A 25,660-nucleotide genomic window follows, 5' to 3' on the forward strand; every position below is an offset into this window, starting at 1 on the left:
TGCTTCCCCGGCCCTGCTCGTTTGCCTGAAACCCATCTGCCCTGTCCCTGGGCAAAGGGAATTTCAACTTTGGCTGCATCTGTTCTGATGGCAAACACGTCCCACACCACACCTCCCGTTCTCCTTCAGGTGGAATCTCTTTCTGGCATGGAGTGGGGACGCCTCCGTGAATTGAGGAAAAGTGGAGAGAAGTCAGGAGAACGTGGAGAAAGCAGACGAAGGGAGAGGGAGAAAAAGGTACAGGGCCGGAGATCGGCAGATAATAGGACCACTCAGTAGCGGGAGGGAGAAGCGCGTGCAAAGCGACCAGACACCATGGGGACGAGGGGAGGAGAGCGAGCAGAAGAGGCGCGCCCAGGCGGACCGCCCAGGCAGTCAGCACGGGATCGCAAGAGGCGAGCCCGGCCGGAGGGGTCCGCGGGCGGGGCGGCACGTGTGTAGCCAGGGCAGATCGGGGGCTTAGCGTGCCCCTGCCCGCAGCCGCCAGAGATGAGCGAGGCCAGCCGGGTGTGCTCCGGCTACTACAGCCTCAACCACAGCTTCGTGGAGCCCTTCCAGTGTCCCCGGCGCGGCGAGGGGGCCACCCTCATGTACTGCTGCGGCTTCGCCGACCTCAAGTACTGCTGCAGTGAGCCGGGCAGCTACTTCCCCTACAAGCACAGCTACATGTGGAGCCTCAGGTGGGTAGGCAGGGGGCTGGCGGCCAGGGGGCTGGGGAGGCGACGACTCGTGCCACGACGGGAGGAAGGAGGTCGCCCGCGTCCTCGCGACCTGCTCGGATCCCTCCGGGGGGACAGGAGCCTCCGAGGGCTGAAGAGGGCCCTGCAGAGAACCCACTCGGTGCTACCCCTATCCGGCGAGGGTCGGGCAGTGGCGCCAGAAGTGTGAATCCGCCGGGGACCCCGGGCGAGGCGCGCGCGGGAGGCGAGCGGGCTCTGCGCCCGGGGCGCAAGCAGGGCCGCCCGGCGGGAGCGGACTACTCTTCACTCTCTCGCCGGCACCAGTCCGAGGCCTGCGGCTCTGCGGGCAGAGAAAGACAAGCACATAACTTAAGGAGGAGATTTTAATTCTCTTTTTGATTAGTTTGGGCATTTGGTGCATTTGAATGAAAAAGGAGCTCCTTTGAGACTCAACGCGTTAACCAAAGATCAGAGTATTTTAAGTCTCTTTGTGGGTGAGAAGGAATTGGCTGTATCCTTTAAAGTATCAAAAAAGGGTGTGTGTGTGTGTATGCTTCGACGCGCACAGGCAACAGGGCTTTGTAATTTGCCCTTTCAGTTGATCTCACACTGACCCCCAAACAGAACTGGAGACCCACAGAGAGGAAGAGTTTCAGTTGCTGTGATTACACACTCCGTTGAACCTTTGCAGGACACCCCCTTTCTCAACACCTGAGCTCTTTGGCCATTGCTGGAAAGTGAAGAGACTTTCAAAGGTGGTGTCTTCCTTGCCTCTTTTTCCTATGATGGTAATTTAACGTATTCTAATTAGTATTTACACAGATATTTTCATTACGAAATGCTTTTTCCCCCCTCCACTCCAAAGGATTGCAGACTTAGAACCTGATTCTTTCATTTTGCCTGGAGAATGAATGGGGTGCCAGGGTTACAGGAAAGAACTGCCACCCCACCTCAAACTGTTACTTACAAATTAGCTTATGTCTGGGAGAGAGAGAGAGGCCAACTCTGCTAAGTAAGAAGAAGAGTGTTATTTCTCCCAATCTCCTACCATGGTCCAGACTTTAGCACACATGCCAAGTCTACAGCAAATGACTTTAAATGTTATTTCTTAGAGCAGTAAAGTCATTTTTTTTTGCACACTGCAAGCTTCAAAAAAATCTCAAAAGGAGTGCCTACTTACCAACAAGTTCAACTAACAAAGTTGTGTCATGCCAGAACAGGAAATGATGACAATTTATCCTTATTACTTGGGGAAGCAATTTGTATTGCGCTGGCATATTATCTGGCCTTTTGGGAAATAACATAGTAACCTAGCTCTGAGTCTTTGGAGGTGTTAATAATGGTGGCAGCACCTCCATGAGAGACTGGCAACTCTTAAGTCAAACTCAATTGGAAAAGTGCCTGGGATTCTCAGGTCCCTGAATAGTTCCAAAGTGACAAGCAGCAGAGGATAGAAAACCTTCCTAAGGTTTATGAGGGCACAAAGGAATGAACAGCTTCCTGGGGTCTTCATTTAGCACTGACAATGCAGCTTAGTTCCTGGGAAATATAAAAATCATTTCAACTGATGGCATCAGTTGGCAATGTTAAACCTGGGGTTCTATATGTATATGTACAGCTGATTCACTTTGTTATAAAGCAGAAACTAGCACACCATTGTAAAGCAATCATACTCCAATAAAGATGTTAAAAAAAAACCAAAAAAAAAAAAAAACACCTGGGATTCTTCCTTACTGTTATTGAGTTATTGAGCTCTGAGAACACAACGGGAAGGTAAAAATTTAGAACTTCATTTCCCTCATATTCTTTGCTCTCTCCCCTAATTTAAAACAGCCCAACTGTGAAAAATATCCCAGAAGTCACTAGCATTTGTTCTGAGATTCTGCAGCCACTGCAGAAGGGCACAGGTATGGTACCTCCAGGTGAATGAAGTTGCTAAGTAGGAGAATTCATTAATGTGACAGCAGCTACAGACCCTTTCTCAGGGACTGCAAAGCAAACTGCCCTATGGTGCTGTGAGGAAAGCATAATTCTCCCTTTTCTGTGTCTGGCCCACTCCCACCTCTTCTCCTCTTATAAATCCCTAACCTCTAAGGGTTTCCTTTGGAAACCTTCTTCAGGACCTAGGAAAATAATGTGTGTTGCACAGGGCTACGCTTGAGTTCAATAAGTTATTTGTTGAAATGAATATTTTAGGAGATTCCCAGAGCTCCATCTTTATCTAGAGTTTTGCATGCATAAAGCAACATTTCTATAAAGTGGAACTATGACATTGAAACAGTTTGTCAGGATTATGAAGAACATCCTTTTATAATAGAAAGAAGTGACATGCTTCGTTTTTGTTCTTCCTTCCAATCATGTGGCCTGGTTTTTAAACTGTGTACACGTAAAGTCTGTAATACATACATTGAATTTAATTAAGTTGACAATTTTACTTTTAATTGACTAAATTATTTTTTCACTTTGAAGATGTTTTTAGTAACCGGGTTCTCATTTCAGGAATCTTTCCAGATGTCTGGCCTCCTAGCTGCTTTGTGAAGCAGATAATATTAATTAAGTGGATTATGTTCCCATGTGTCTGTGCAGAGTCCTAACCCTCCCTGACACATATGATCTACAAAAGTCAGCTTTGGTGCAAACAAGCATGAAAGAGGAGTTGCCAGAGCCAGGGAGTCTACCCCTTGGAAGAGAGGGCATCAAGTGAGGGCAAACTCCAATTTAAATATGCAACTATATACTGACTCTAGCCAGAAAATTACCCAGTCTTCACTTCTGTGCAGGGCTAGGGGAACTGGGCTGATATTAATTAACAAGCACAAGAATCTTTTGAAGTCTGCCCCCATGTCTGGCTCAGGAGGCAATCTCTAAATTGCAAGGGGGCTTTATCTCCTTAAATTAAGGATAAGTAGGATGAGCTTAGCCCCTCGCTTTTAATTTTGTTCTTCCTCCCAAAGCAGTGACACACCTAGCACCCCTTGTCAAATTCTCCCTTCCCTCACTTTCAGCATGTCACATTTGTTCGCGCCCTAATCTCTGGGAAATAGCAGAAGCTGAAAGGCAAGCCAGGAAAATAATGAAGAAAAAGATCACTACTTTTCAGTGATCATTTCAGTGATTGTTACTTTTTAAGGATGATTACTTTTCAATGACTATTAATGGATCAATCACCAGTCAATTATCATTTACTTCCATTTATGAAACATTAATTACAAGCTAAATACTCAAACACTTTTAATGTGTGCACATGACTATGGGAAAGTCAATAGAAGTATCTGCTCTTGAGCAGCTTAAAATCTAATTATATGTATTTACATACCCATACATACATATTGCTCATGAAAGTAAAGTACATATGTTTGCATATTAGTCTTGCAAGATAATTTTCTTTTTTCCAAACTTCTTTTCCCATTTAAAAATAAGTTCACAGGTTTGTGAAAATTGTATTATTTCTCAAGTGATTAGACTTATAGATAACTGTATCAGAAGGACTTGTTACAAATTTAGGGCAAATAATATCATATTTACACTGCATTTTTAGAGAAAAGTACAAGGGTTTCTTCCTAAATGCTAGAAGCCATTGGTGTTACGCTCTTTTAGAAAGGAAAAATTCAGATTGAACATGAACTTTATATAAATTTCATAAACATTGCTTTCCTTTCATTAAACTTTCTTCTCCTCTCTTGTAATGGTTGTGGTTTTGTATATTAATACATGAAAACTCCCATACATGTCTCCAAAATAAAAGTTCTACACTTCTGGTAAACATTTGTTTCACTGTTTTTGCAGAGGTGGATATCTTTCTATTCATCTTTTATTGGTGAACCTAATCTTTCCTCCTAAAATATATTAATAATAGAGGTTTATCTGATAGAAATGTTTTTGAACCATCCCTAGAGAATCATGTGACCTTTTACTGTAATATGAATTCACATGGTATTCTATACTAATATTAACATATAAATGTATAGAGAAATATCATAAGAATTTGATGGTAGAAAAAGGTGAGCCATAGATTTCAATCATATACTGTTTATAATAAAACATAATTTGGTATGAATGACTGAAGCAAGTCTTAACAATATTTAAACCTTTATTTTATGTGCAAAGCAGTTTGTGTGACAGTCACAGTGTTTTTTCTGTTTTCCTCAGCATTGGAGCTCTGATTGGACTGGGAATTGCTGCCCTTGTTTTACTTGCCTTTGTCATCAGCGTCTGTGTTCTTTGCTACTTATTTCTGTATACAAAGCCTCAAAGATTAGACACTGGCCTTAAACTTCAACACCTAGAGGCTACTTCCACTCAAGAAGGTAATCAGTATCCATTATTTGTAACCAATTACCTGTACTCTGTTCAAAATAATAACCTGTGCCTGGGTGACAGATCATTCTGTTAGCAATGAATGCTTTTAAAAAATTCAGTTTATTATATGTCTTTATAAAAATTCACGTTAAATTAGGTCTTAATGATGATATACCTTAGAGGGATTGTGCCCAAGGAAAAATAGTGGCAGGATGTAAATATTCTCATGAAAAAATAATACATTGATCCAGTAAATCCACTTTAATTTATTTATGTGTCTCTCAGTTATAAAGGTTGTATCCTCTTGGAATTTTCAAATTTTGTTTCTGATGGAGCCAAAGAAGTCAAATAGATAGAGGAACAAAATATCCGATAATTAATTGTCAGTGTTGCATTGCTCTAGATTGGTTAGTCAGTAGTCAGTTAGGCATTACCTGTGTGCCTATGGTGTGCAGAATTCAGAGGAGGTGTATTAAGTAATTCAGAGGCATATTAAAGAAACTAAAAAATAAATAGAAGTCAGTCTTTGTTCTTGAATAGATCACAAACTAGTTACGCTATACAGGTATGTGTATGTGTGTGTTTGTGTGTGTAGTGCAACTATAAAGTAAAAATGTTTATGTAAGGTTTTCAGAACTGAGTCTTTGTTATCTTAATTATAATGTGCTACATATGCTAATCATTATCATTATGAAACAAAGAATTGTTAAAATTTTTTGTGAACATAAATTTCTATTAGTGTATTTTAAAAGTAGTTATCATGAATTTTATTTAGATATATATATTTTGAACATATTTTTAATAAAAATTTAGAATATATATATTACAGATATATATGTTTAGAATAAGACACCGGTGCTCACTAACTTCTATTTTAAAAGAAAGTGAAAAACTTTCTTCCAAAAAATTTAGAAAATTTCCTTCCCATATGCTCCATTTTAGCTGAATCCAGAAACATGTTTATGGAGTACATGCTCTGCGATCTTCTCAAATACACCAGCACTGCATGATTACTTTAGCTCTAGTTTTCTTCTCTGTAGAGATCTCAGAGGGTGCCCTGTATCACAAAGCAAGAAGCCAAGATCCCTTTGGAGTTCTTTTTCTGAAGTACTGTTAGGAGATTACATGGCCGAATTGACCAGTTGTTAGCTGAATTTAGTCCTGTGGCTTAGACTCTGTTTCTCCACAGGCAAAATGAAGCAGTGGATTAGTGATTATCAAATAATCAAAAAGTAAAATCAATTTTTGTCTCAATTGCTTAGATAATTTAAAGTATCAGTTCTTAAATTTTATTGTGTGTAAGAATCACTTAGGGAGTTTGTTAAAACCACGAACTCCAGACTCTGCATTTTAAAACAAATAGCTCCTCTTCCTGCCCTGCCCTTGCTCCCCTGCTGTCTACTCTGCACAGAAAAGCCAGAGTGAGTCTGGTAAAACCTAAGTCAGGTCAGGGTCACTACTCTGGTTAAAACCCTAATTGCTTCCCATCTTTCAATAGATATGGAGTCCTAAATGTGAACTATGGGGGCTTTTGTGGTCTGCCCTTTACACCTTTATTTCTAGCATCTTATGCCCAGCCACCTTGGCCTCTTTGCTGTTCCTTGAAATTCCTGCCTCAGGGCCTTTGCACATGCTGTGCCCATTGTCTGGAATGCTTTTCCCTCACTTTCACTTTCTTTAAATCTTTACTAAAAGTCACCTTCCCAGGGAGTTCTTCCCTGGTCACTCAATCTGCATCTTTAACTTCAACATTTCATGCCCTCTTCCTGCTTTATTTTTCTCCTAAGCACTTACCACTAATCTACTATATATTTTACTTACCTGTTGTCCAATTTTTCTCTACTCCAACTAGAAAGTAAGTTCCAGGAAAGTAGAAATTTTTGTCTTGTTTGCTCACTACTGTTTCTCTAGTGCTTAGAACACAACAAATGTTTGTTGAATGAATTGAATGAAGTAGCACTGCACCTCTGTCGTAGGTGATCAAAGGAGCATGTTTATTGTCACCATTACAGTCATCAAACATTCACTGAGTGCCTCTTCTATACAATGCAGTGTGCTAAATAAAAATTGATTATTTTTCCTGATCTATCTCAGGGACTGCTCCAGAATTTTATTTCAAGCTGGATCTGAGAGCCCAGCAACAGAATTAGTTGGCTTGTTGACTCAAGTCTTTGTAGTCTTATGGCTCTTTAGCTAAGGAGATCCATTAGTGCACTTCCTATGTAGTTAGTTGAGGCTACTTTCTTACAGTGAAATATCCCCACTCTGGCCCTCTGAAAAACACTATGTTTATCAAGTCAGCAAATTAATTCAATACACCTTTCCTGAGTGCTTACTCTTGGTAAGGCAGAATTTTATATGATCATTGCCTTCTGCTGCTTTCAAATTAGATAATTTTGGGCGCTTTGGTTGACATTAACCAAATAAGACATAGTGGAGAGCAGAAAACAAAATAGGTAATCCAAATGTCACCTGGAATAGGAAGAGAAAACGGTTCATATTTGAAAGCGACCCTTCAAAGTGATAATTATAAACCATTGCTGTGCCTATTGTTAAATATGCATGCTTCATTCCAGTGATTCTCCCACCTAGGGATAAATGTCAGTGTTCTAGCTAGTGAGAAAACAAGGCTTTATTCCACTTAAGGAATGCCTTAAAGGTTAGGAACATAATGTTTGTGTAATAATTAAGCAAGTAAAATTACATTGGAGGAAAATTGGTTTCACCAGTTACCACTCCTTTCTTTGAAAACTATGTTCTTAAGAGTCAGCCTCCCATTATTTCAGATTAATTTTTAGAATTGAGACTTTTTTCTTTATAGGCAATTTGAATGGCCTAAAGGGAAATGTGTTTTTGTGCACATACTAAAACTGACTTAAGGCACTGGACTTTTTTGTTTCTATAAATGACAGTAGCATTAAAGAAGAAACAACAGGCCCAAAACGGAGCCCTTTGTGCTAAGCCCCACATCAGCAAACCAAAACCTTACCTAACTGCAGTTTCAGCCTCTCCCAGGAGTGAAATTTTAAACCTATCCGTCTGGAATTTCCTGATCAACACTAGTAAGCTAATCTTCAGGATAGACCCCTGCCCCTCCCCTAAAGGAAGGTGACCTGCCTGAAAAAAATCCTTTCTTTTGTTTATGACTTCCTTGTCCTATCCCCTTCTGCCTATAAGACCCTTCATTTCCTACATCGTCTCAGAGCCCCTTTCTACTTGTTAGGTGGGATGCTGTCCAATTCACAAGTCATTGGATAAAGCCAACTAGGTCTTCAAATTCACTCAGCTGAATTTTGTTTTTTTAACAATAGTCTAAGTCTAAAATAGTCTAATCTTAGACTATTTTGCCAAGATTTTTCTTTCATGTATCTTTATTCTATTGGGGTTCATTATTTTTAACGTATACAATTTAAGACTTTATACATTTTGAATTGATCCTGAAAATAGCAGGTCTCTGGTAGTGCCTGTAGAGTTTAATTGGGCTACCTCCAGGGCTCACTTTGTACAGAGGTTCTATTGCTAAGCAATTGATTGGTCTTTACATTGTGTTCCATAATCATTTTCTTTCTTTTTAACTTTTGTGTTTTGAGTTACGCCTGTATCAAATGCCAATGTTTAAAAGAATACCGTGGTTTGTAAATTGTACTGTATTGGACAAACAGTTCTGAGCAGAAGACGGCTGTGTGAAGGGCATCTTTCTGAGTAGACACTCCTGGGGCGAGGGCTCATTTCATAAGATGTGGAAGAATTAACGGTTAATGGAGGAGCAATTAAAGGGATGAATGTCTTAGATCCCTGCTTCCCAAACTTTTCCACTGGAGAATCCTTAAAGGTAGATAAGAAAGGAATGTGTACCTCCAGAATTCCAAGGGTTAGAATGGAAAGCCCTGGCTTGTGAGCTTTAAATTATTTGAAGTTGCCCATTATATTTTTTAAATTATGGGAATTTTTAAGTTGATTGCTAATATAATGACTTGTTTTACTCTAATAATAACATTATATCCTTTCCATTTCTGAGTAAAATTGATGCTCCAAGAAGATAAAATATACTCATCCTGTGGTTTTGAGTATCCATTGACACGCTAGGGTTGTGGAGAGGGGTGGAGAATCGAGAGGGTTCTTAGAAGCAGAGTTTTTGATGAAAATGAGAAGGGCAGAGATTAGAGCTGCTTGACACAAATAAAATAATATTGTTTTACAGGAATAATAGACAACTCCAATTATCTATTATTTGGTAGTCTCTTTTGCAAAGGCAGGCAATATAAATGGAAAAGGGTAAGCAAATCAGCAGTAAGGCACAGGTTGTCTAGGAGAAAAGCATAAATTATATATAGAATACTGAGAAAGCAAGCAAATTTGATGATTGTGCATACAATTGTTTGTTCTGTCTGTGAGCAAAATGGGACTTGGACCGTTCAGAATAGTCTACTATATTTCTTCTTAGAAGACACCCTTATACCCCCAGAAAGAAAACCTTTCTCTTAATTCACTTTCATTTTAGGAAAATTAGAAAATATAGAAAAACAAATAAACAAATAACTTCATCCATGATCCCACCACACAGCGATAACAGATATTAACACCATGGTGAATATCCTTCTTGGATTTTTTTTCTATGTATCTATAGATACATGTATATATAACAAAATGGGGAAAAAATGAATCCTATAACAGCTTTTCTTTTATCACTGAACAACATTGACATCGTTTGCCAATAAATAAACACCACTTTTAATGATTACATTTTATTACCTTGATGGAGTGCTATGAATTTTTATTCTTTTATTTTGACATAGTTCACACTTCCAGAAAAGTTGCAAGAAAAGTATAGAAAAGGTTGTATACCTTTTCCCAGATTTACTAATTGTTAATATTTTACCTCATTTTTTTCAAAATTGACTTTCTTTTGATGAATATTTTCTGAACCATTTGAAAATAATTTGCAGATATCATGCTTTTTAACCATAAATATTTCAGCATGTGTTTCTTAAGAACAAGGATTTTTTCCCCTACATAATTACAGTACATTTATCAGTCAGGAAATGTAACAGTGATATAGTAATATTATCTAATCTGCAGTTCATATTAAAATTTTCCAATATCCTTAAATAGCTATTTTTTTCTTATCTACGATCTAGTCCAGAGTTACATCTTGTAATTAGTTATCATATTTCTTTAGTCTTTTGTTTTTGTTTTTTGAAACTTATTTTTATTTTAAATCATCCTTTTACCTTTCTTTTTTTCAATTGAAGTATAGTTGATTTACAATGTTGTGTTAGTTTCTGGGTGTACAGCAAAGTGAGTCAGATATATATATAACTGAATATATAAAGTCACTATTTTTCCTTTTGCCATTACTAAGTAATTTGTTGGGAGGTATGAAAAAATCCTGTTCCTCCTCCAACTTTCACGTACCCATTGATGGTTCTTGACTGAATGTTTTCATTCAAAATTTCAAGATAATTTTAGAATTATTATTATGATAGCTATGAAATGGTGATTTTCTAACCTCATCATTCCTTCTGTGTTTATTAGTTGTTATTCTACTACAAGGAAGAGCTTTCCCTTTCCCCCTATTTACCTATTAATTAATTTATTAGTATCAGTATGGACTCGGATTCTTTATTCTAAAATAGTCTATTACTATCATCATTTATTCTGATTCTTAAATTATCTCAGATTTGGCCTGTGGGAGCCCCTTTAAATTGGGTCCTATATCCTTTTGAAATATGTCCATCATTTTTTGAGCATTTTTTTTGCTCTCTGTCACAAAATGTTCTCGAGCAGCCTGTGCTTTTCCTGTTCCAGCCCTGAAATCTGCCATTTGTCCAAGAAGTCGCCAAGAAGTTGCCCTTTTAGTTGGAATGGTGTTTAGAAACCAGTCTGGGTATATCATATTTTATTAAATTATTGACTTTGAACTAGCTTCCATTTTTTCTGTTACACACAAGCATTGAACACTGAAGTATTTTCCTAGCATAAATCCCTAGGAATGGAATTGCTGACCAAAGATTTGGTACATATAAAATGCTTTGGATACAAATTGCTAACTGTCCTCCAGAAAAGTACTATTTCATGAGTATTTTTATTTCAAAAGATATATATCTTACTAATTTCTCTGAGGGAAACAATATAGTGTTTTATTTTTAATTTATCTAATTAGGCGCAAGGGTGGACATTTTCATATTTATTTGTCATTGTCTTTGTGGTATATTGTTGCTCATATCTTATACACATTTTTCTATGGGGGTGTTCATTTTTCATTGCTTTATAGGAACTTTCCATACAGTAACTAAATTCTTTTTCACATATATTGCAAGTATTTTTCATAGTTGTTTCCTTTTTAATTTTATATGTGACAATTTTTCAACTGTAGAAGTTTCTCTTTTTGTGATTTCTTCCTTTAATTTCATACTTAGAAAGTTCTTACCTCACTCTAAGATATAAAGATATTCACCTATATTTTCTCCTAATACAATACATACATTCACTTGTTTTTTACATTTAAATCTTTAATAATCCTGGAATTAAAATTTTTGTGTAAAGTGTGAGGTAGGGATCTGCCTTTATTTTTATTTTACAAATAATGAGCCAATTGTCTAAATATTTATTGGGAAATCTATCCTTTTTTTCTTGACAATTTAAAATGTCACCTTTGTCATAAACTAAATTCTTATATATACTGGGCTCTGTTTTTAGACTTTCTATTTTGTTAAATTTATCAGTGTTTATTCTTAAGTCAATAATATACTTTAAAAATTATTGTAGCTATATAATTTAACATCTAATTAGGGAAGACTTTCTCTTCCTTCCCATTATGCTTCTTTTTCAAAGTTTCTTAGCTACTCTTGTTTCAGTATTCCAAATAAACTTCTGAATCACATTGTCAAATTTTAAAAAATCAAGTGGCATTTTGATGGGTTTTGTACTAAATTTATAGATAACTTTGGGAGCTATTTTTCTTAGTAGCCTTAACATTGCTTCAACCAAATTCTACTCAAAACATTTATTAATTACGCTGCCACATTATTTTTAAATGCCATTCTTTGTTTCAGAGAGGCTTTAAAAACTCACTGAGATCTTAGTAGAAGATGGGGTAATTTGAACTCAATGGCAGAAAAGGTCACTTGTGTCTCCTAAAGGGGCCTTTCTACTGAAAATAATGAGTCTGGAATTTCCTACAACTCTTTTTGTTTCTAGAACGTAGAAAACCAAATTGCTCGGCAGAGCTCCTGCTACTTTTAGCATTTGTGAGTCCTCCTCAGGGAGCAGGGTTAGGCAATGCTGGCTGATGCTGGAACCAAAAAGCAAAATAGAAGCCAGTCTCTCATTGTGAAAATTCATTTAAAGGATTTAAAATATCAGCTAAATTCCTCTGTGAGCTATGTTAGTCATCTATAGTTGAATTTAACAATGCAGAAAAGAAAAAAAATGTCCAATTGTGGAAAAAATAGTGTAGGAAAAACATTTCTGGAGAGAACTGCCTTCATTCCTTGATGAATGGGCAAAGCAAAAAGGCAAGTCTAAGATTCTAACTTTTGAAATGAATTTTTAACTGTATTTACATGAGATACCTGTGTATCCTCAAGGGGAAGGCAGGGCACTGAAGAAGGAAGAAGTCAATAGGTCAGGAGGTCAGTAGGCAAGTTTTGCTCACTTCACCATTTACCTCAGATCCAGTTCTTTGCATCGTATTAAATTTAAAGGGAAAATGTCCCCTAGTAAATAAAGAACACTTTTAGGGTGCAAATTTAAGATTGCTTGTTTCCACTAGAAAGAAATGCAGGATGAGTGGGATGTGTAGATTTCTACTAAATACTAAAGTGAGCCAGCTGACTAGTCATTGAAGCTGCTGTAGGGCAGCAGATTGGTAATGCAGAAGCTAGAAGGACACAGGCAGATAATGGCAGAAAAGCTTAATTACCGCTCTGCCACACAGCCAGGAGATGAGACCTGCAGAGGGCCCAGTATTCTTTTGATATTTTGAAATGGCAGGTAAGAGCAGAGTCCATAGAAGATTTATAGGATAAATGGATCCCTGAGGAATGCTTCTGAAAATGAATGTAAAATTTAACTATTATAGAAAAAATATATTGGCCTAGTTTGTGATGAGGATAGGTGGATTTTGTTTGATGAATTTGATTTAAACGGGGAATTTGCTTTGCTTGATGAATTGCATTTAAATTTTGGCAAAGGCCAAAGCTTTCATTTAAATGCCAGGCTGAGAGGTAAAGGATTAAAGGAAGGTTGAGATTTACATATGATGACCAGACTGAAGAAAAGAATAAAAATGGGACACTAGCAGCAGAAAGAGCAACTAATGTCAACCCAGGAAAGCACAGTGACGTTGGATCTTTCCAGTCTGCACTCAGGTAAAGGAGAAATTAAATTTAAAAAACCCTTTATATGTAACAAATCCCTTAAGAGCTCAATGGTGTAACAGATTTCTTGTTTAAAATTTAATCCATATTGTAACCTCGTGACAGAAGAGGCAGCTGGTTTTATCTCTACTCTGTTGGTTAAGAAATTAGTTTCTATTGATTAAAGGAAAACTAGGAAAAGGTGAGGTTGCTGAGACTTTTCCTCTTCTCTCTTTTAAAATCATTCCAAAGGGATTCAGTTAGCTGGACTCTGATATCACTACAGCACAGCCCACTTACAGCAGTTGTTTTTTCCATAATATGCCCAATTATTCTAACTTACCAGAGGGATATACATTGAAAGCACGTTTGGACCTTTATAAGCTGCAGGAAGAGAGGGAACACCAGGGTGTTGACTTGCTAATCAAAGCTCCTGCTTCAAATGGTGTCAGTATGGTGTTTATATCAAATCTTTTCTTGTTCCTGTAGCAAATCAGTTTGGTTAGGGGAACTGCATTGCCTTAAGAAGCCAATCTAAGAAATGATCTTTGTACCTGCACTGGTTAGAAGGATCCAGTAGTCAAGGAAATAATGAATCAGGGCTGGGGAATGGGGGGTTTTACAAGTTCTAGATGAAGGAAAATCTATTGATAGAATACTGGAATGTATTTTGCAAGCCTTTAAATCTCAGAGGGCAGTAGACAGGTTAAACTCTTTCAGTTGTTTCCAGGAAAATGCATAATGGAAACCAGAGCTGTCAGAATGGAGATGGCTTAAGAGAGAACCCCAGACTAAGGGGTTCTTAGAGAGAACCCCAAACTAAGTGAGGAGATAACTTCCTGAATTTAACTCCCATAAAAAGAAAAAAACCCTGTATGTGACAAGGTAGAAAAACCACCTTGAAAGTCTCACTAGAATATTATGAATTTAAGTATGTAAAAAGCTTAGGAAACATGAAGGACTTGAATTAATCAAATGTTACAGTCTTCAGACCTCCAGGACTTTGAATAAAAGGTTAAAATTTTAGATGTTTAAAAAAATGCTAGAGGGGGAAGATAGGGGAAGAGGATTAAGAGGCACAAACTATTATGTATAAAATAAATAAGCTACAAGGATATATTGTACAGCATAGGGAATATAGCTAATATTTATAACTTTAAATGGAGAATAATCTATAAAAATATTGAATCACTATGTTGTATGCCTAAAACTAATATGATATAAATCAACCATACTTCAATAAAAAAAAGAAAAGAAATGCTTATATAAGATACAAATTCTGCCCAGATAATATGAAACTAATTTACATCTTAAATCCTTGGTCTTTTACCTTTACCTGCTGTGATACCGGAGAGTACAAACGACACTGAACCAATAAAAATAAGCCTACAAACATTTTGTTTTTCAAATATTACAAATGTTATATAAGGAAAATAGTTTCAAGGGTCTCTCTCTCTCTCTCTCTCTCTCTCTCTATATATATATATATATATATATACCCCATTACTTAAGTATTTAGTAGTTAAATTTGAATCCATATATCTTTTAAAGTCTACTTTGCAAATAACAGTCAAGAATTTATCAGGTCATCAAATTTTCATGCTAGCTTTCCCTACTACATTTATCTTAAACAATTTTGCTTGCTGATTGGGCAAAGAGCTACTTGCCAGGCTAGAGAATGTTGTGCCTACAACAAATTAACTTTTTGTTGTTTTTGTTTAAAAATCAAATTATATAGTCAAAACATTATGATTGGATGTTTAGAAGTAGAACATTAATTTAACACCAAAAGAGTTCAGAAGTAATGAAATAAAGCCATATATTGTACCGCTCTAGGCCCTACATTTTAAAATTATGATACTTTTAATATTAGCCCAGAGAATAATGCCACGCATGTTTCAGGCCTATGGGCAAGATCTGGGAGCTGTAGTGAGACATCATCCTTCAAAACTTATCAATAATATTGCTCCTTTGAGAGTTGATCTATGAAAACAACCCATAGTGAGGGATGTCCTTATTGACTCTAGAAAGCAGTCTATACAATTACTTATAAATGGGCAAAGCCAGGCAGTATGAACACACTTAAAGGTGAGGCTTAGACTTATCTAAAGAGAAAAAGTCATATAAGAAGAGAGACTAGATGGCAAAAAAGTAGAGGAAAGCTACTTCTAATAGTGAAACCTCTTGGCTAGTGAGTCCCCCTTCCCCTTAGGTAGGTTTGGAGCAGATTTTCCAAAACCTAAAGGACAAATGAGTTTTTCAAGCAAAGATTAGAGAGTTAGGGATATCAGGCAGCTGGAAGTATGCAAAGGCTTGGGGCAGAGAGAGAGCAAGAGAGCAAGGCAAGTCTGGGGAGCCTGTCAGTCAGTATTTCTGTATGTCTGAAATGCCAAGTACCAGGAAGGGAATGGGGCGAGCTGAGCCGGGAGAGGGAGGTAGGGCTGATCCTCAGCCTAACCAAGAAATTAAGATTTGATCCTAAAGAATTTTAAGCAGAGAGAAGCTGATAGTAAATGCTCTGAGGAAACATTATCAAAGTATTAACTGTTATTGTATTGCTGATAGTTTTGTATCTTTTCTCACTTAACATTGTATTCTGAGCATTTTCAATGTAATTAAAAATTTCTTGGAAATCACTTTTTCAGATTAAATGGCTGCATCATACTTATGCATGATAATTTAGCAATTTCCCTATTATAAATTTAGGGTACTTACATTTTTTTGGTATTGAAAAGAATCAGTGAATATCTTTATATATAAGTTTTAGAGCTCATCTCTTATGGTTTCCTTGGGAACTTCATGCTAAAATCACAAGGTAGGAACACTCCAGACTTAAAAATAAATGTACCAGTTTAGACTCTCATCATGCCATCCCATTGGCCCTGCTTTCTACGGCCAAGCAGGACATCCCCCACTATGGGTTGATTTCATAGACCAACACTCAAAGGGGTAATTTTATTGATAAGTTTTGAAGGATGATGTCTCACTACAGCTCCTAGATCTTGCTCATAGGCCTGAAACATGCATGGCATTACTCTCTGGGCTAATATTAAAAGTATCTTGTTTAAAATGTGGAGCCTTGAGTGGTACGATATATGGCTTTATTTCTTTTCTTGAAAAATGGTATATTACCTTTTGAATTTACATTTCTTTCTGACTAGTAAGATTGGAGATTCAGTAGATCTTTTGCCCATCTCTTTACTGATTAAGAGGTGTTAATGTCTTACATATTGATATATAAGTTCCGGTTATATGTTAGACATGAATCACGTGTTCTAAACATTTCTTCCCAGTTGGCTTTCAGTCTTGTCTTTTGCAATCTACAACTTTAAAGTTTTTACTATGTCACACTTTCAATCTTATCATTTCACTCAACAAATTTATTGAACATTAGCTATGTACAATGCAATTTTTCTGCATCATCAATGAAAAATATAGTAAAAGATCTCTGGCATGTGGTGCTTACATTTTAGTGAAAGGAGACAGATAATAAACATAATAAAAAGGTAAATTATATTAGAAAATAAATGCTATGGGAAAAACTGGAGAGCAAAGGGATTGGGGATGGGGTGGGGGGAATGTAGGTTGCAATTTTAAATACAGTGTTTAAGTCCCATTGAAAAGGTGACTTCTGAGCAAGGATTGGAAATTAGGGAGTTACCCTGCAGATAATCTGAGGGAAGAGCATGCCAGACAGAGTGAACAGCTAGTGCAAAGGCCCTGTGGCTGGAACATGCCTGAAACGTTTGATCAAAGAGGTTGGAGTGAATGAGAGGATGAAGTAGAAAAAGATGAAGTCAGGGAGATTAATGGTTTTTGTGTGTGTGTGTGGGGGGGGACATGTAGGCCATTATGAAGACTTGGGTGAAATGGAGGGTTCTCTGCAGAGGACACGCTTTAACTTATGTTTCAAAGGATCACTCTGAGTGTTGTGCTGAAAATAGAACAGTGGTAGCAGTGAAGGTGGTCTGATTTTGGATGTGTTTTAAAAATGTAGTCAACAGGATATCAGATAAATTGGTGGTGGGATTGAGCGAAGAGGAACCAAGGCTGACGGAGGTTTTCGTCCTGAGCAACTGAACACATGGAAGTTGCCGGCAATTGAGAAGAGGAAGACTGTAAGTGGATTGGGCTCTTTTTTTTTTTTTCCCCTGGGAATGATCCAAATATCAGTTTTAGACTAAGTTGGAGATATCTACTAGATATCCAAGTGGAGATGGCAACTAGGAAGTTGAGTCTGGAGTTCAGGAGAGGTGTGGGTTAGAGATACATATCTGGGAGTCATCAGCAGAGATGGTATTAAAAACTGTGGGACTAATGAGAGTAATCAGGCAGTGACACAGTGATAGGAACCAATGGCTGAGCCCTCAGGCCCTCCTCAGCCTAAGATGCTTGGGAGAGGAAAAGGGACCAACAAGAAAGATGGAAAAGGAGCAATGGTGACACAGGAGCGAGTCAAGGAAGCGTGGCATCTGGGAAGCCAAGAAAGAAAATGCTGCTGATAGGTCAAATAAGATGTGGCTTGTGAGCTGGACTGTGGGTTTAGCAACAGGGGGTTATTAGTAACATCTGTGATTTCTTGCACTGCTTTTACATAATTATAAAATTATTTAAATATATTTAAATTTGTATATATTGGTGAAATATACGACATTATTTTCACACTTAATTTTTCTAACATCATTCATTGACTAATAATCCATTTCTTTGCTATGAGCTTGTTAGTCTAACTTCTGATGAACAAATATCCACATTCCTCTACCCTGTGCATTTTGGACTCATTTATATAGAACGAGTGAATGGGATTGGGGAATAAACATGCTCTTTTAAAATGTTACATCTCAATTGATTATAATGGCAAAGCCTTAAGATTGTTGTAAATTATTATGATCAATTTTAGTTTTGTTCCCTTTATGCATAAGGACAGTCACACTTTTATTAAGCAACCCAGAAATTGTTACCTTCTGATCAAATGTGTAGTTTCCTCCGTGGAAGTGTGGAGAAAGAGAGGTAAGCATGGAAACGAAATCCTTACTTCTGTTACTGAGTATTTCCCTTATTTGACTTTCAGGAGAAAATGCTCAAAAACAACTTTGAAATGATTCAATTCTCACTCATCCATAATGTCTTTAGGACACCATATTTCCAACATTCCTAAAAAGTTTATTTTTTTAAGGACAAATTTTAAAGTAAGATTTGATGTCATAATTTCAAATAATTATTTCATTTTGTTTTGTGTATTTGCAGGCAAATCAAATAGAAAAACCAAAGCCCCCAGTTCAAATTCAACAAATGAAACATTCTATGAAGCTGATGATATAATTCAAGAAAAAACAATGGATATGACACAGATCAACACTGCTTACTGTTAAATATCCTGTGTTGTAAAGGCTCACTGGAGAGATGGAGCAACAAAAATAAAGAGTTCACTTCAAATGCAGTTCGTAATAATACTTTTCAAAAACTCACCACGCACAAAGCAAGACACAGCTGCAGTTTTGATCATTCAATTAATTTATTAAACACCCACTAAGGTTTCTGATAGATTTCCATGTGCATAAGTTTACTTTTATTTGCTAATTAAGATGTTTCTACATTACATGAAATTATGTTAATACTTCAGGAGAAATTATAGAATTTATCAATAACAAGATAAGCACACCTATGTCAGTGAAGAACAATGAGAAGTTTATGTCACATCACCAGCATTTCACAAGTTTCTCGCACTTCGAGGCAGTTATTTTTATAAGAGATAGTACTAGATAGGTAAATCTCGGGGGGTGGCCTTATGAACGAGAAGTGGTGTGTTCTTAAGTCTCCTAGAAATCAACCCATGCCTTTTTTAGGGGATTTGCTGAGCACACAATGTATTATTGCCTTCATAAAAACTAACATTCAATAACAAAATGTATCACTATGTATAACCTGCATGATAAATATTTTCTGCAAGGGATAACCATAACAAAAATCCTTCACTGATAAAGTTCCTAAGGAATTTCTAGAATGAAAGTTATAAAACAAACAAGTTAGTTCTCTGGTCCCACCTAAGGCTACTGCAGTGGTATCACTTAGACATCTAGAAATAAAACTACAGTTTCTGCAAATTAAAATTGTTTTAAAAGATTTTTATTCATAAATGTGATTTCTATTATAAGAACACAGACCTGGTCCTATAATGGAATTCAATAGGAAAACAGAATTAATTTTAAGCTGGCTCTGCTGAACACATCTACCGTGTTGTACAAAGTTTCTGTAGTTGGAAGACTAGCCTTTCAAAATGTGCCAAATACAGCTTCTCTGGTCTGCTGGGGGAAGAGAAAGGAATGCCTTATGGCTCTCAGGCATGCAAAGCTCAGGGTTAGAAACTTTTGATCATTAGCCTGTCAAAATTTCTACTAAGAACTGGGGATTCCAGCGCTGTCCAGTAGAGGTTTCTGTGATGATGGAAATGTTCTTTCTATATCTGCACTGACTGGCCTGGTAGCCACTAGCCACATGTGGCTACTCAGCACTTGAAATGTGGCTAGTGCAACTGAAGAGACACATTTTCATTTAATTAATCTAAATTTCAATAGCCACATGTGGCTACACTGACAGCACAGTTCCAGATCATTACTGCAACTTCCTACTGCCAGTGTTGGATTTCACATTCAAAAAGAGCAGTTTTGCCAACGTTTAAATATTAAAATTGCTCAGAGTGTATGTGAAGTCTGAAAGTTGAAACATTTCCATTACAAAAATGACATTTTATGTGGTCATAAAAGCAAAGAATTTTCATCTATTTTTGTGAAAGCACATAAAGTGTGGGTACTTCTTGATCTTTTATCCAGCTTTGATAAAAAAAAATCCCAGAAAATTGGCTATCGTGATACACAAATATTAATAATTATATTACTAATTAGATGTTGCCTCAGGTGAAAATCTAGGTTGAGAAAGTTAGTTAAGGCACTGGTAAGTCTACTTTTGTTGCTCAAGGGGAAGAGCAGAGGCCAGACAAGAAGCAGGAAACTTAGAGACTCAGGGCCAGCAAAATGCTCCTGGTTCCCCAGACTCTTCCCAACCTGTGGGACAGGCAAACTGGGGCTGGGCATGGCTGCATGCATCACGGGCTGTGCTCTACAAGAGGCAACCCAATTCTCTGGCGCTTTGCAAAATTTTAGAGGAGTTGGGAGGAGACAAGTGAGGTCTGAAGATCCTGGGCTTCGCAAGTGAAATTATCATTGAGCTGGCGTAACAAACCCTACTGTTCTTTGGATGCCAACTGCCCAGGAAAATTGAGTCTCAGCACTTAGTATCAGTTGGAATCTGTGGAGCATTCCCTGCCAAGCCAGGAAACCTGGGGGAGAGCGACAGGGCTATCTAGTAGACCAGCTGGTGTGTGTCACTGTGACTTTGAAGCAGTTGCACTTCATAATATTCATAATATTGATTTAAATATTAAAATAGTCAAATCAATATTAAAAATATTAAAAGAAGCCTTACCAAATTACGACAGTCTGCATAGGAAAATATATTTTAAATGATTTATATCAACTGAAAATACTAACAACACAATATATTCTGCCAGTCAAAAATAACCTAAAATAAAATTAAAAGCAAAACACATTTCAAATTATGTACATATGCATTTAATTCTGGGGATGGGTCTGATAAAGAATATAGTAGCTTTTTAGAAGACTGTAATTTTTAGAAATCAGAACTTAGAAAGAAAAGTGGGCCTAGAATAAGAGATCAGATAATAGAATATCAAAGATTCAAATTATTTTCTATGCGGGCTTTTAATTAGACTAATTTCATCCTTTAAAAACTGTGGGATTGGATTATGAAATGGATGAAACCAAACCTCAATAAAAGTCATTTCTTTCCTTAAAACTCTCTAATGGCGTCTCTTGTTTACAGATAAAGTCCAAGCTCCCAAACATGGAACATAAAACCTCCTTCTCTTGTACCTAAGAACTTAGAATGGTGGTCTCAATTCTTACCACTCCTGCCCCACACAGGGCTTATAATTCTTGACACACACACCCCAGCTTTTTCTATTGTGGGCTTTGTTCACAGTACTCATTCTGTCAACTCCCACTCTCATCCTCAATCAAAATGCACTGCAGGCATTACTTTTTCTAAGTAGCGTCTTCTAACTTCTCCAGACTTTGTTAGGTACTCCCGTGTGTTTCTATAAACCCAATTACTGCACTTAATACCTAATGATGAGTTCTGCTGTTTCTCCTACCAACTAAACTGTGAATTCCTTTCAGGGAAGCAAATGTGTATTATTTATCTCCGTATCCCTGGTATTTAACATAGCGTTTGCCATGCTAGGCACTCAGTAAATGTTTATTGAAGAAAGGACTCAATGGCATTTAACAAGACTATTATTGATAACTCTTCAATCTAGTTTAATTGAAGGTAACCTAGGCCTATGTAATTTTAGACAGAATGAGTCGTAAATACAGACACACACAGTTGTTTTATTCACTGATGTTTTAGCCTCAAAGAACCAAAGATGTAAACAGATATGTATTAAGTATGAAGAACTGGGGATCCCTCTGAGAGGTTTTAGCCAACAGAAGATATGGAGAAAAGAAATACGGAACTGCATGGGGCGTAGGTCCATCAGCCCAAAAGCAATAGTCTCAAAGTATTCAGATAATCAGGTTACAGATACAAATCTAAACATAAATTCTGTCTGCATCTAGTGAAAATAACATACACTGGGTGGTAAGGATATGAACCAAATACCAATTATCTGCTTAAAGAAGTAACATATGTTTAACAGTTATATTAATAAATTCAACTTTTACCGTTTACAGAATGCTACCTGCTTATCTGTAACAATTTATAAATGAATATAATAATTTATATTCTAAATGAAAATAATTTCTAAAATAATATTATTTGAAGTATTGATAATCATATATATTAAGGACTAGAAGGGATCTCAGAGATAATTTGGTACAATATTTTATAGATGAAAGACACCAAGGCCCAGAGAAGGTAAATGACTTTGTTGAAGGTCACACAGGTACCCAGAACGACTAGGACTTGTTTTTTTGGCCACCGTGCGGCATGCGGGATCTTAGTTCCCCGACCAGGGATTGAACCCCTGCCCCCTGCAATGGAAGCGCCGACAACTAGGACTTTTGGATTTTTACTATTAAGTTCAGTTTTCCTTATGCTACATATTGCCTGAGAGGAAATGTCACTAATTTTCTCCTACAATATATTAGTGAGATTTGCATCCAATCCCAATAATAATAACAAGATCACTTCAGAAGAAAATTACTTTAGTAAAAATAAATGAATTTTATTCAGATGAGATCTTTCATAAACTATTCTCAGACTATGGGAAATTTACTCAAGAATAATTCCAAGAGTTTTTTCTGGGGAAAAAAATTACTGAACATTAAAATCTTTTAATTTGCGAACTCTATTAGCTAATGAGGCCTGAATTTTATATAACTCTCCTGAGCCACTGATTGTCTCACCATTCAGATAACAAATCTGATGAGCCAACTTATTAGCTCTTCAATTAACAGAAGTAAAACTTACAAATAACTGGATCAACTCTCGTGTCACTACAATTATCATTTTTAACCATGTTACACACTCAATAGGACGAGACCATATGTTTGCATGTAGCATTTTCTAATCATTTTTTAAAGGTTTTTTTTTACTTATTTTTTTCATACTGATAACCAAAGGATTGTATTTTCATAAAATATAGTTTTCAAAAATACATAAACTACAGCAAAGGCAAAACAAACCCTTAAAAACCTAGTAGCTCTGTGTTTCTCTCCAAATAACTAAGCTATTTAAACAAGAGGATTTCCTTTTAAGGAGGCCATAGGACTAAGTTAGGTTATGGAAAAGCTACAAGTGTGAGCACTTCCATGGCTGTAATGTTAGAAAAAGGATGTGGATGTAGCTTCCCTAGAATCTGCACAAGGTAAGCATATGCTAAGAGGAGTTATGAGGCTCTCCCAGTCTTACTGAGGTCATGCCGGATAGGAGTGCTGGGTGAAGGAAGAATCAGTACACCTTTCCAGCCTGTGAGGTTATGTGTACTTACCTGATTTCATCATAATGAATTCACCTGCAGCCATGTCTGTAGGCTACCAATTTGAAAATTTATAACTGCACCACAGTGAGGTACTTACAATCTTTGGTGCTGTACCATGATAATTAGTTGACTTTCGATGCTGCTACAATAATAAGTATTTAACTTATTGGACATAAGGGATATCCAAGTATTCAGCAAAGTAAGTAACACTGATCATTGTAAAATTAAAAAAATGTAGAAACATTTATATCTACAACTATGTGTTTGAAAATGCTGACTCATATAAAATTTCCATTGTTATATAAAGGCTTTCATGATGTAACTCCCTGACTCTTAAATTTTAAAAAGTACAGAATAAAATTCTTAATCCTAAATTTTTGTCACTGCTCCTGAGGTTTATGATTGAAGTCAAAGAGAGAAACACCCCAAACTAGTCATTTATGAAACCATAAGTTCAGTGGAAACCTGCTTCAAAACTACAAATTATTTCAGACAAATATATATATATGTTCACATTTATAAAAAATTTCCACATTACTCATAGAAACAAGCGTCATAAAATTTACATACCGAATACAATAAAAATAAGTTCTAATGAAGATTTAGCTGTTATCCTCCTAAATAAAAAGTTCTGTGTTTGAGGTATCTCTTTAAGACATGCCAATATGGCATATTTGTAAAACAACCCAGGAGTCTATCTTAAAAATCCTGCCCCACACAGCATCATCTCTACGAGACCTACAAGTAGGCTGAACTAGACTTGTCTTTTTAAGCAAGGAAGAAATATTTTGATACAAAAACCAAGGAGGCAGGTACTAGGAACTCTGCATCTCAGAAAACAGTGAAATTTTGTTATAAATATTTTCATTATCATCTTCCTGCTGATGCCATTCATTTAAAAAGTTCTGGTCAAGACCAATAAAGCAGCTTCATCTCCTGTGACATCCAAAAAAAGCCAAGATTTAAAAACAACAGTGAAGAATTCACTCTCTTTATACATTACCATAGGACATAAAGCTATGAAATTTTTCAGTGTCAAGCGCAAAGCATTATCCCCTACCTCACTTTAACACTGGAAGGTGGACACTTAATTCAGCAGTACTCATTAACTGCTACGTGGATTGCCTGTGTTGACTGTAGTAAAGCCATTTACAATCAACTTATGAAGTAATAACACTAGCCAGACACACACACAGAGGAATACCAAAAACGATGAGTTTTGTTGCACAAGTATCCATACTTGGGGCATGGCTATCAAGTAATAAGACTGATTCAATACTCTATAATCATAGTACATTAAAATACTGCCAGACAGTAATGGCCCCATATATGAAAAAATGTCTATATGGAAAAGGCTGTGATTTATTGCAAAGCATAATTATATAGCAAATTTCAAGGAAAGTCTAATAATTTTCAAAACCAAATTTTTAAATTTAATGGTTCAGGCCAAAGTCTCAGTTACTTTTTGGAGATTTCAGAACTATTAGGGGCAGAGGAATGCTTTTCCTTTTTTCTCTTCTTTTTGTCCTTTTTGTGATGCTTCCCCTTTTTTGACTTACTCTTTTTCTCTTTTTTCTTTTCTTTCTTCTGATATTTTTGTTTCTTTTGTTTTGAAGTGTCCTCTTCAGTGGAACTGGATGAATAAGACCTATGAGTAATAATGCATGCTGACTGATAATTGTATTTATGGTTGATGGGTACATTTAAATGGAATTTGAACTGCCTTAAATCCTTCTTGGAACAAGGTGGGAGTATAAATATAAAGGAATTCAAACAAAATGTGCTTTATATATTTGTATTCTCTTAAAATACTGTATTCAGAGTTTTTGCCACTTAGCAAGAGAAACTAACAAAACAAATGTCTCTATTCTGCTCAGTTCTAGTTATGAGTTTTAAATTCAGTAAGGATGAAATAATTTTTCTGTGATTTTCAGTTTTTCATCCTGTGTACACTTCAAAATCTTTCTTATAAGGCAAAGAAAATGGCATTTACCAACCCTCATTATATACACAATTCACTTGTGTATATAATAACTTGTTCGCATATTCTCTTAAAAGAGCCACAAAGGATACAATTATATAAAAAGGGCTACAGTTGTACCTCCGTATAAATGAATGAAAGCTGAAAATTAGCAAAATAAAAGCACTTTTGTTTTATTTTATTTTTCAAGTTAAAGTACTTGATTCTTTTACATGCAGAGTGATACAGATGAACACTTGTATTCTGAAATAATTTTCACTAGTTACAGAAAGAATGCTTT

General features: G+C 36.5%; 2 protein-coding genes across 4 annotated transcripts in view; one reads left to right on the top strand and one right to left on the bottom strand.

The window, feature by feature from the left end:
• Positions 1 to 397: 397 nt before the first annotated feature.
• On the top strand, positions 398 to 18,711 carry SHISAL2B (shisa like 2B). Its single transcript, XM_061189299.1, has 3 exons — positions 398 to 680; positions 4,830 to 4,987; positions 18,587 to 18,711. Exons 1-3 carry the CDS (start codon positions 490 to 492, stop codon positions 18,709 to 18,711), a joined length of 474 nt encoding a protein of 157 aa, XP_061045282.1. The 5' UTR covers positions 398 to 489.
• Positions 18,712 to 18,971: 260 nt separating this feature from the next.
• The window catches only part of SREK1IP1 (SREK1 interacting protein 1), a 48,998-nt gene continuing 42,309 nt past the window's right edge, over positions 18,972 to 25,660 (bottom strand). For 2 of the 3 annotated variants that reach the window (XM_061189297.1, XM_061189296.1), the window contains one exon: positions 24,293 to 25,047. In XM_061189297.1, the coding sequence (XP_061045280.1) occupies positions 24,858 to 25,047 (190 nt within the window). In that variant the 3' untranslated portion in view covers positions 24,293 to 24,857. Of the gene's footprint in view, positions 19,338 to 24,292; positions 25,048 to 25,660 lie in introns of those variants that run through there. The other variant, XM_061189298.1, reaches the window with a different exon arrangement.

This window comes from Eubalaena glacialis, chromosome 4 (assembly GCF_028564815.1).
Source record: "Eubalaena glacialis isolate mEubGla1 chromosome 4, mEubGla1.1.hap2.+ XY, whole genome shotgun sequence".
Lineage (NCBI taxonomy): Eukaryota > Metazoa > Chordata > Mammalia > Artiodactyla > Balaenidae > Eubalaena > Eubalaena glacialis.